At 38.9% G+C, this 12421-nt stretch overlaps 1 protein-coding gene across 1 annotated transcript; it reads right to left on the reverse strand.

Annotated features, from left to right (window-relative positions):
* Window positions 1-2810: 2810 nt before the first annotated feature.
* On the reverse strand, window positions 2811-12171 carry elovl1b (ELOVL fatty acid elongase 1b). Its single transcript, XM_026221199.1, has 8 exons — window positions 11950-12171; window positions 6272-6373; window positions 5128-5318; window positions 4854-4934; window positions 4706-4762; window positions 4523-4628; window positions 4176-4312; window positions 2811-3622 (listed from the first exon to the last, which is right to left on the reverse strand). The coding sequence occupies exons 2-8, from the start codon at window positions 6330-6332 to the stop codon at window positions 3296-3298; spliced, it is 960 nt and encodes a 319-aa protein (XP_026076984.1). The 5' UTR covers window positions 6333-6373; window positions 11950-12171; the 3' UTR covers window positions 2811-3295.
* Window positions 12172-12421: the final 250 nt, after the last annotated feature.

Raw genomic sequence — 12421 nt, forward strand, 5'->3', positions numbered from 1 at the left:
GTAAATACATATCGCAATTTGATTTTTTTTTTCTTAAACATTTTCCTCTGAATTATGTTTTTTATTTCTTACTCCAAGGCAGAAACTGGCATCCAGTTGTTCTAGAGATCAACCAAAGCCTCTAGCAGTGAAAGCATGGTAAAAACAGAGACTGCCATGGATAGGATATGGGTTTGAAATAAACTCTATATTAACTTAACCTTCACTTAACCTTCTTAATTCTATATTATATTAACTTAACTTAACCTCCTTGAATATTCTCACCAGAGCTTATGCTTTGCCCACGTCATCCACTGGAATAAAATATTGCAAATTTAATAGGTCTTACCTTATTCACTGGAATGGCACGCTCTCATGAACACGTGTACGACAGTTAGACGAAGCTAGAGATGATGGTTTCTAAAGTTTTAAATATGGATATTTTTCTTACCTGAAAGCATTGCTTTGCTTTAGAAGGCCTTTGTTAACCCCCCAGAGTTGTGTGGAGTAGAATTTCTAATGGATGGATGCACTTTTTTTGCCTTCAAAATCTTTACCATTCACTGCCATTATATAGCTTGAAAGAGCCAGTACATTTAAAAATATAACTCTGACTGTATTCGTCTGAATGGAGAAAGTCCTATACACCTGGGATGGCTTGAGGGTGAGTAAATCATGCCGTTAAATTTACTACTTAAATGTTAATGTTTAATATTTAGATTTCTTTGCTGAAAGCAGCAGTCTGTAGTCTTGACTCCCTCTGTTGACCTTTACAGGATTTGAAACTTAAGGCCTGAAAATGTTGACCAGTATTGATAAATCTTCTCTCTTGCTCTCAACGGAGGCGGTCGCATTTCTTTCCTCTCCCTCCCTGACTTTCCTTGCTTCGCTTGTTTTTCTCTTGTCTTGTCTACTCGAGAGACTCTCTCTGCACTGCTCTCCTAAACTGGAATATGGATCTGATAAACTGGTCTCTCAACGCAATTGACACCATCTTCTCGACGAGAAGCCTGGGTTCGGGGGAACCTGACTGCCCTGCCCGAACGTTTGCAGCTGGCTACACGATGGACGCGTGGGCGAATTGGCGGGTCGTGTGTCTGGCGACTCTTTCCGTGGAGGACATTGAAGACATCTACCTATTCGGAACCATGATAACAGGTCTTCTGCCGTTTGGATTAGGCTTTGCCCTGGGTTATCGGAAAATTACGGGAACAGCTGTCCAAAGCCTCACAAGGCTGCCCGTCATGATTGAAGTAGTGGGCAGAGCGGTCAGCATTGAGACTGAGACTATTAACCGCAATATGGATAACATCATGAAGAAGCTCACGGATTTTGGAAAAGAAATTGGAGAATTTGGAGACCAATGGACAATGAAAAATCATAGTGACCGTGAAAAGAAATGCGGCTACTAGACCAAACAACTGGTATCTTATCTTCTTTTGGCTTTCTTTACCAGGCGAGCAGGGCAGCTTGACTTCTGTTGCATTCCTCCACCCTCTCCCACAGACACCTGCTGATTGTTGACTCTGTCTAGGACCTGACCAAGGACGTCTCCAGGGCAACTTGCTGTGACGCTGTAAAATCTGCGGACTGAGGCATCTAGAGAGAGTCTCAACTCTCCAGGCCTACAAATACACAAACTCTTACACATATACAGATATGCATTCACCCTCCCAACCCCCATCCCCCGCCTTCACCACTTTGTTCCTCCAGTCTGGCAGGCGGGTCTGTGACTAGCGCTTTCAAGCTGCTGGGACCGGATGGCTGTTTGCCTGCGCTGGATTACCTCAACCACCCCAAGTTCTGTACCCAGTTGCAAAGTCTTGTGTCTATGGTGTATTGATTATGTGCTTTTTTTGTGCTGAGGTGTTTTTCCTGTTCTCATACTGTGCTCCCATAAGGAGCATAGTCTGGGTGTTGGTTTTTTTCTCCTCACTTACCTAATGTTATGCTGTACTTATTTCTTCCTCAAATACCCTGTCTTCCTGTCCTGTCTACCCCACTGTCATATTGTTTGTATGTATGTATGTATGGACAGGTTGATGGCTAATTTCGCTGGTACTTGTGACTAGTGACAATAAAGGGCTACTACTACTAACTAAATGAGGACCAAAGTGAGTGAAGGAGATTTGTTAGCACGACTTTGGAGACTCAGTTTCTTCTAATCTTCCACATGTAGAACTCATTGTAGCCATGAAGATCTCTGTTGTACTTCCTGACAGAGGCGAGAGGATGACGTCCTCCTGAGTCACTCTACAAATCCCATGCAACGCCCTATTCTTCCAGCTTCCCGAGAGGAGCGCCCTGACCTCTGCCCTACATTTACACACACACCTGCCTGGAAAAAAAAAGCACTAGGAATTCAGTCAAACAAAGGCGACGCTTGGATAAATAGGAGCACAAATTATACGCACAAACTCGTGCACTGTGAGCCAACTCATTTGTTCCTCTGCAACCTCATTGAACTTTCTTCTGGCCTTCTTTTCTCCCTCACACACACACTTCGACGTAGGATGCTTGCTCATCTGGTCTTCCTCTGTTGCATTTCAGGAACTGAAAGGACTTTTTGTTTACATTCACCATGCTGCACATACTCGAGACGACAAATGCAGATTATGAAGGAGAAGTGCAGCATGCGCACTGCATCCAATGGAAGTCCAGCTGTACTCTTGCATTATTTTAGATATATAAAAAAATATATTTTAATATGTCAAGCATTTGCATTGAAATGTCAGCTGGAATTGTAGGTCAAATGACCTGCACTGATTTTTATTCAGTAAGGAGCTACAATGTGCCATCAAATCGCATGACTTATGTGAAATAAACATAACTGTATTTTAAAATTGAATTTATTTTTTGTATTTATTTCAAGTAATTTTTATTTTTTGTTAGTTTGTAAGGTCCAACTATTTACAGGTGTATTTCAAGTTTAGTGATGTTGACTGTACACAGTCTGCTGTTGGGGAAAGTATGAAACACACAGGTGTGTGTGTGTGTGTGTGTCCGTTTATGAATTCATATTGTTAAGATGAACGTCATAAGCAACATCAGCGGAGGATGGATCCAATCAGCACTCTTCCTCTTCTCTTCATACATTGTGTTCAGTAATTCTTTAGATTAATTTATGACAAAAAAGAAATATACAAACGGGGTCAAATGCATTCATATCCCCATGTACTTATTAAACGTACATATAAAAAAACAACAACAACAAAAACAAGATGAAAACGAAAAGTCCCAAAACATTCTTTGGCCTCCATAGTGCTTAATGCAGGTTCTCCTGGTCATCCGTTTTGGGTCTTCTCTTCCGGAGCTCTCAGGCTTTCTTCATCTTGCCGTTGAGAGCGCTTCCATTCTCATGGTGTTTCTTCCCCTTGCTCAGGCCATTGTCGTGCACGCCGTGGCCATTTGAAATCACAGAGGAGCCATTGGCGACTGTGGTGGATCCGTTCTGGGCGAGCTGTTGGGTGTTCTTTGGTAACCTCTTGCCCTTCACATACGCCTGGTACCAGAAGTTAGAGAACAGCACGAAGAAGAAGGTCCCGTACACCCAGATGAGGTGGACGAACAGAGGCACCTGGTAGTCGCAGCTCTCCATGAAGTACCACTGAGTTGCGTGAAGAGACACTAACACAAACTGAATCTGTAGAGAAGAGTAAGAAAGTGTCTGGAATACACAGCTCTTCAATCATTACTAAATGTAATTAATATATATATAATATAATATGGACCAGTCGCTAGGGTATATTTGTAGCAACAGCCAAAAAAACATTGTATGGACCAAAATTATCTTTTTTTTATGCCACAAATCATTAGAATATTATGTAAAGATCATGTTCCATGAAGATATTTTGTAAATTTCCTACCGTAAATATATCAGAACTTCATTTTTGATTAGTAATATGCATTGCTAAGAATTCATTTGAACAAATTCAAAGGTGATTTTCTCATATTTATATTTTTTTGCACCATCAGATTTGAGATTTTCAAATAGTTCTCTGCCAAATATTGTCCGATCCTAATAAACCATACGTCAATGGAAAGCTGATTTATTCAGCTTTCATATGCTGTATAAATCTCAATTTCAAAAAATTCTCACTTAAAACTGGTTTTGTGGTCCAGGGTCGCATACAAATATATACATTAACATTTTCATAGGTGAGATTTATACAGCTCTACAAATCAAAAGACCATACCAGCTGAATTGCAGTCATATATTTCTTCCACCACAGGAACTTCTGGAAGCGAGGTCCTGCAGCCGAAAGGCCGTAGTAGAAGTACATGATCACATGGACACAAGAGTTGATCATGGCATGGAAGGAGCCCATTCCACCTGCAAGAGACATTACAGCGAGTCTTCAAACTCAGATATGGTGATAAACTATATCAAGATAGCTATAAAGTATATGTCTATATAGATTAGCTTACTCTATACAGATTAATCTAACAGCAATTAGTCCATAAACCGGTTCATGTCACTGAAAGCACACCTGCTGATCATGGAAATAAGGAAGTAGCAGCTGAGCGTCTGGGATCGACTCACCAGGTGCGTAGCTCACGCCCCACCACCACGTCCAGGGCATGAAGGAGTGGTGGAAGATGTGCAGGAAGGTGATCTGACCGTGTTTCTTTCGCAGCACAAAGAAGACCTGAACAGGACCACAGCAGCGTTCAACACTTCACCAACCAATCAAACCTTCAAATCAGCCGTTCAGTCGAATCTTACCGTGTCCATAAGCTCGATGAACTTTGAAAACAGGAATAACCAGGCGACTCTTGTCATCTGGGAAAAAGAGACACAGAATTGGACTTAAATTTGATTACTTATGCAGTCATATTTAAGTTTTTTAGAGGAAATGGAAAGCAAATCCTACTCTGAGTCCTTGAGGGCTGTTTGAATAATCACATGGGTCACATCTCCACGTGTATCCCGTCGCCCACCCCGACATCAAGAACTACGTCAAGAAAAGACGATGAGCATATTATCTTCAGGAACTGGTTTTGAGGAACAACTCAAAACCAGAATGAAAAAAAAACATATATATATATAAAAAAAATTCAACACAAGCAAACAAACACATGCATTCAAGTTCAAACACATTGGCCAGATCACACCACCAAACAAAAGCAACATCTCCTGATGCTCACCTCATATACGATATATATAGACAGGACAACCAAGGACAGGTTGTAGATGATCATGGCTTCTTTCAGCTGGAAGGGTTTGCGGTTGGCCATGAACTTAGGGCCAGCGTACAGTACGAAGAAAAGATAAGCAAGTAGAATAGCAGACATATTGACTGGACTCTCCATTAGAAGGTAATCCTTCAACCGAGGGTCTAGAAAGAGAGAGAAACACAAAACACAGCTCTTTCACATATACAGAGGTTTCACAAACAATATAATACATTTTAGCCATATATGATGACGTTATGGATTAGTGATGGAGAAATGTACTTTTTGAGGTTATATTTAGCAGCTGCAAATGTTAGCTTCCTTGCATCAGTTAAAAACACTAGCAGCTTTAGCTACAGCAGCGAGTTGCATTGCGTTCTGCAATGTGTCAAACCACAACTCGTAAGACTTTAATAACTTTGTTGCTTCTGCTACAGCTAATATTATGGCAGAGAAACGATTCTGAACATGTAGACATTTTTATAGTGAGCTAGTTTTTAGCTACACTTATCAAATTGTTATTAAACGGTATTGTGTATACCAGGGATGGAAACTCATCGGGAATAAAATAATACTAATGCAGTTTCACAGTTGATTTTATCTTAAAAAAACAGGGAAAAACCTCACCATAGATTTTATGTAGCTTCTATTTTATATATATTAAAAAATGTATAAATAATAAAAACTCTTTTTACTTCAGTTGTCTCCGGTCACATTGTCACTTGTATTAATAATAATAACAACAACAACAACAACGATAATGCTAACAATATTTAATTATAAAAATGTAGCAAATATTACTTCCATAATACAATCGGTTTATATATATATATATATATATATATATATATATATATATATATATATATATATATATATATATATATATATATATATATATATATATATATATATATAGTCTTAATTTTTTTTTTAATATAAATAAAATGGCCCATTTTGAAATTAAAACAGTGATTTTTGCAATTATGTGTCAAGCTTGTCTCTATTGTAAACTGGCTAATACAAATCCATCAGCCATTTGAAAAAATGTACACTGCACATACCACATTTATTTCAGTACTCATTACAGGATCATTTCATGTAATGGTATTTTTACCTCTTCCTGCCAAGAGGTTTTCGTAGACCTCCAGCACTCGGTCTTTCACCGTCTCCAGCATTTTCACTGACGTCAGCTTCACGTTTGACGACACAAAAGCACCTGCGAGGGCAGAAACAGAGATGTTGTCAGTTCAGAGTGAAGTAAAACATGTCTGAATGCAGATCGTCTGATTCCTCAGTCAGTACTTGATCTCCACGCTGGCTTTTCTACCAGCAGCTAACAGAGTTCAACACAGTTAGTGTTTGTGAGGGATGGCATGAATTTACTGTATCAGGTGACCTCAACAGCTGAGCCAGTGAAAATTAAAGACCTTGGACCTCACGCTGGACACATGTGATATCCATCCCGTGTCCATTTAACATCCTCTAGCTAGATGCTTTCTTAACAATGAACCCATGCACTCTACTACTACTTTAGGTTATTAGATTTTTCTGTTTATAGTCATTTTCCACAGGCCTCTTTCCCTCTTCCATGTGTTTTTTTTTCCTGTTGTCTGATATGGTCTGATGTTGGAGGTGTGGTCACAGGAGCGAGGTAATGCTTGCCTCACATTACCCTTCATGAAATGCTTGGTCACCTCCAGTGAATATTTCAGCGCCTGAGCTTTGACACCATTAACACACTTCTGGATTTATACAGCTGCCTACAGTCCGCTCTTATCGCTGATCTGTGTCCCGACTGAAATCTGGGTAAACACAGGAGGGGTTCAGGTGTGTCGCGCACTTCAGTTTGAAGTCTTTCTATTCAATAAAACAAAGCACTTCCTAAAGTGCGCTGTGAGGGAAGAACTGTACAAGGAGCACAGAAAGCACTACAGCAAGCTCTCTACATTCACAGATTATTCACCAGCCAAATGTTAAAGATTAACAAATGCAGTGAAAGATGTAAAAATCACCACGCCAATTCTAAACTAATTCTCATGCCAAGGTAGTTTTTTTTCCCGTAGACTGGGGAAATATATCCGTGCACTTAAATAAAATAAAATACAGTTAAATTTTATATCAATTACATATTTATATAAATATTTCATATAAAACGTATAGCATCATTATATATACGTGTGTGTGTGTGTGTGAGAGTGATCGATTAATCATGATTAATCTAATCTAATCTAAAATAAAAGTTTGTGTTTACATGCGTGTACTCGTTCATACACATGTACATTTAAGAAATATTTATAAATAATGTATAAAGTATTTACATGTGTGTATACTATATATAAGAAATATTTACATGTGTGTATACTATATATAAGAAATATTTACACGTGTGTATACTATATATAAGAAATATTTACACACATATATAAATATATATAAATGTTTGTTATCATATGATATAGTTTTTTTTTTTTTATAAACTACATATGAAAACAATAGAAAACTAGAACCTCGAAAGACAAACACTCAAAGCTAAGGCTAAAAGCATCTCTAGGGTCAAATTTAATACACCGATACATTCAGTAGTTATGTAGAACACAATATAATTTGTATAACCGTATATTTAGATAAGATTAACAGTAAATTACTCATTTACAGCCTAGAGATACAGTGATGTGCCCATATCAGCTTGGAAATATGAGCAACTGACGCCATTGTCCTTCTGATAACATACACACACACACACACACACACACAGACTAACCGTCTCTCCAAATTGGTCCAAATAATGACTTCAATCTAAAAGTTAAGACAATAAAAGCGGACAATAAATAAAAGGTCAATGAATCCTTTACCTTCCAAGGACAAACAGCTCTGTCTCGCCGCCGCACAACATCTGCTCTAAAGCAGCGGTGGAAACTTCTCTTAAATAGCACCCAACAACACTGCCATACCCAGACAGGTTCTCTCACATATTCTCTGTAGATCCCTAGACGGAGGCACACAGATGTCTTTTGAGATGGTAGTGATACAGGGTTTGTACAGATGCTGATTGGAATCATGGACAATGTTTCGTCACACACAAAGACGTTCACAGAATATGTGCTGTGACCTTCAGGTTAAACCACTTTCTGGTCGCTATCACTAGGAGTCAGATTGACTGTAAAAATATGATAAAATTCCTTTGATTTTACTCACAAAGCAAAGAATTTCAACTACTGCATCATATTGACCTGCTGAGATAAGATTAGTGCAGCACCGAGCTTGGCGAAAGGAAACGCAGACTGAATGTACGTACACACAAATGCATGTGAACTGACCGACTTTATCGTAATATTCCTTCCTTTTAGACTTTAATGTAAAGTTCACACAAAAAAAGTTTTCATAAGTATCTGAAATCAGCCATTTCAATGAGTTTCTTATCTCAGTATGTGCATTTGTCACTGGAACAAGCCTACATTCAGCCAGGCGTGATAGATGTCGAACATTCAGTCCATCAAATGAACTTCTGCAATCTTGTTCTGAGGAAGATCAGTTAAAGATCAGATGCACCAGGAGGAACAGAATATGGTCCAAAACGGGTTTTGTACTCAGAATGTGGTAACATCATCCATGTGCAAAACACATGAAGCGACTAGGGCTTTCTTCCGGTTTCTTTCAACATACCTTCTGATGTTCATTCGTGTTTATTTTGTGCTGTAACTAGTAGTAAATGGGAAGAGATGATCGTTCGCATGCTGCTTGAACTGAGGCGCTACAGCGATCTGTCGCACCATATTAAAGGGTGCCAAAATGGTGTTTATTCTTTCGTCATAAAACTGACAAGTTGAGACCGTTTCATATCAAATCTGATTTATTGGATGGGAGTCATGTTATAAATGATGTATCATTAAGTTCTGCTAACTTTTGGGGTTGTTTTCTTATTGGGTTTCATATTTGCTGAAGGTAATGACTAAAAAGTAGTCTGACCAATAGTGTGCAGACATTATATACAATCGACCAATCATGGCGTGCACGAATGCAGGATATATAGGGAACAGTCAAAGCAATGCAAATATGTATACAGTAAAGTATGACTGTAGAGAGCATGCCAGTAGGAAAACAAGGTCAAACCCAGACATTTAGAAATCCATCAGAAATTAAATGAGAAAAAGAGTTTGTATGGCAACCCTGCTTGAACCATTAATCCTCAGAGTATAGGGGAAAAAAAACTGAACAAGCATTGTCTGATCTCTGTTGCCAGTGAGGGGGAAATCTAATTGTGTGAGATATGAGAGGCATCTTTAAGACGTCTCAGGATTGTCAATGGCTGTTTGGATGTATTGTGAGGTTTTGGCATGGCTGATGGAGCGCATGCCTTAGCGACTAAATACTCGAACAGTGGAAACTCATGGAAGCCACATCTAGACACACAAAAGAGCCTTGCCTGGGTTGGGTCTAACTGGGGTTTATGTCCTGGTGGATTGTTTTTGGATTTGCTTATGGATTGACGATCCTGATGAAACTTGACGCCAACATTTTCTTGGGAGGGGTGCATACTTCAGAAAGACAATGCTATGAGTGATCACAATGTTAGGTAATCTCTCGTTTACACAAGAAACAGGCGGTGAGTTTAAGAGGTCTGTGTTTGGACACAATTCTACAAAAGGAGTGAATAAGGAGAAACAACCAGCTCTAATACCAATTTTTCAATAAAAGCAAAGACTATAGAATACCCAAGATCTCTAACTCAAATAGTTTTGAATGGGGTAAAATGCAACACTCAATATGGCCGCTCTTTAAAAGGAAGCCCGCCTTCTGAATTAAAGAGCCAATCGCTAATCAGTAAAGTAACTGAGTCACTGTAGCTGCCACTAAAAGTCCCGGCTTCTATAGAAACAATCAGCATTCGGAGATGTGCACTTAGAAATATAAAGCTTTCTTTAACACTATTTAAGCAAAAGAAACTACATTTATGAGACTGTTGTTGTCAGATTTAACTGGCAATTTCAAATATGAAAATTAATCGAAGGCTGGAAAAAATATTTTAGAGACTTTGAGGTTTCGCCATTCAAAGAGATAGGAGCTGCACTTGGATGCCAAAGAGGTGTTTCAGAGACGGCCGCTGAGTGAAATGACTTGTCTCAAAAGGACTTTGGTATTACTGGAGTAAAAATATCTACAGCAATACCCAGTAAACATGACAAAGTGATTCTTAGAAAAATGGATCTAATTGTTTTTATAATGCCTAAAAACTAAAAGAAATAACAAAAAATATACACTACACACACACACACACACACACACACATATATATACATATATACATACCTTTTTTGAATGATAAGTGATAAAAAAAATGAATAATGTATGTATGTTTTTTATTGTATATTGTATATTAATACATTTCCTTTATGTAAATTAACTATTCTTATCTTTTTAGTTTTTTGTTTATTAGCATTTCCATTCCTGTAGCTCAATTGGTAGAGCACTGCGCTATCATGAGCAAGGTTGGTGGTTCAATTCCCCGGGAACACATGATATGTAAAAATGTATAGCCTGAACGCTTTGGACAAAAGCGTCTGCTAAATGCATAAATTTAATTTAAATTTAAATTTTATTTGAATGAGTTTCTAATTTTTCTGTAACTCACATTACTATCAGTGATTATTCTATCCGTTAATTCTTATTACAGTGTGTTTTATTTGTTTGTTTTTTACGCTACAGTAAAACTACTATACTATAACTATTTTATCTAGTCTTATTCAAATATTGTGTTAAAGACAGACACATTTTCAGCATAATTGTAATGGTAATGGGATTTTTACATTACAGTAAAGAGAATTTAAAGCACATAATGATAAAAAGGCGCATTTCATTATTTCGATTTTTGGGTGAAATATAACACAGACACGTTATTAAAGGGCTTCACCAAAAAGGACTTAACTTTAAATGAGAAATGACCAGTGCCATTCAAAGTCTAGACAAACTCTCAACCTCACCGTCATTCTGTACTGAACCTGAATAAACAAAATAAGATTACAATTAACTAGTCATTGAGTGAAAGCTAAACCTCAACATCAGAACTGCTTTCTAAAGATAAGACAGGAAAGAGAGACAGACACAATGATCATTTATGGTAACAACCTCCTCATAAAAGCTCTTCAAATACAAAAACAAAAAATCACTGTATGTTAGCATTTAGGATCAGAGCGGTGTAGACCCTCCATCACACTTTTCCCCCACTCTCTCCATCTCTCAACATAAGGAAAACATCAACCCATATCCGGCCCTTTAAATCTGCTCTGTGAGTAGTAGCGGGCGGGCGTAAAATGACACGGTTGCCAGCAGAGACGGGGGAACCACCCAGCTCTCAGACCGTCTGTCATGTGACCAGAAAACATCAGGTCAAAAGCCACAGGCAGGAAAAAAGACATCTGAAACATCACTAATAACTCTATAATCGCTCCTACCTTTCCTAGATAAAAGAGACACGGCACAAATCACTCTTCACTTCAGACTAACCCTTCCATTCACAGTTATTAGAGAAAGTTTTAAGGAGTGAAGCTCTCTCGTAGAGTGAACGGTAAGGGTGGGGTCACACACAGGCTGCAGCGACAGGCATCCTGTGAGTGAATCATGCGCCGAAAAAAAGGAACATGTTTACAGTTAATAATAACCAAAAGGAAGCGCAGTATCATGCCGTAAAAACCGATTGCGGTGGCTCCACTTCATTGTAACTGAAAGCACTGACCGACTACAGTCTGCGTAGGAAAAGTAGCAACGGAAAAAGTCTAATCTAAACCAGCGGCTCACCTTATAACCTCCTGCTTCCTCTGAGAGTCCTGATCAGTGCCAGCAGCCCGACTCTTATCTTCTCTTTCAGTGTCTGCCTCTCTCACTGCTGACAGAGAAAGAAGCCAGGACAGCGGTAGTGGAGAGAGGGAGAGGCAGATAGAGATAGAGAGAGAGAGAGAGGGGGCAGGAAGAGAGAAGGAGAAGTGGAAGGAAAGACAGAGGATAAGTGTGTGTGTTAGACAAATGATGGTGTGACTGGTACGGCTGGCCTCTCGGTCCCTCCCACCCTGACTCACTCTGTGGATGAATAACTGGCTCTGAGACTGAGAGAGAGAGAGAGAGAGAGAGAGAGAGAGAGAGAGAGAGAGAGAGAGAGAGAGAGAGAGAGAGAGATGGAGAGAGAGAGAGACAGGGCGAGAGAGACAGAGAGAGAGAGAGAGACCCTGTGTATGTTTGACTTAACGGCTAATGAGGTAGAACTTTTAACCTG

The sequence above is a fragment of the Carassius auratus genome, chromosome 36, assembly GCF_003368295.1.
Source record: "Carassius auratus strain Wakin chromosome 36, ASM336829v1, whole genome shotgun sequence".
NCBI classification, from domain to species: domain Eukaryota; kingdom Metazoa; phylum Chordata; class Actinopteri; order Cypriniformes; family Cyprinidae; genus Carassius; species Carassius auratus.

Bases quoted from the DNA above. Each gene is read 5' to 3' on its own strand.
- elovl1b (XM_026221199.1), bottom strand. From the start codon at position 6,332: ATGCTGGAGACGGTGAAAGACCGAGTGCTGGAGGTCTACGAAAACCTC. The intron at 4,313-4,522 runs GTGAGTCGATCC...TGTCTCTTGCAG, and splicing joins GGGCGTGAGCTACGCACCTG to GTGGAATGGGCTCCTTCCAT. The intron at 3,623-4,175 runs GTATGGTCTTTT...TCTTCTCTACAG, and splicing joins ATATGACTGCAATTCAGCTG to ATTCAGTTTGTGTTAGTGTC.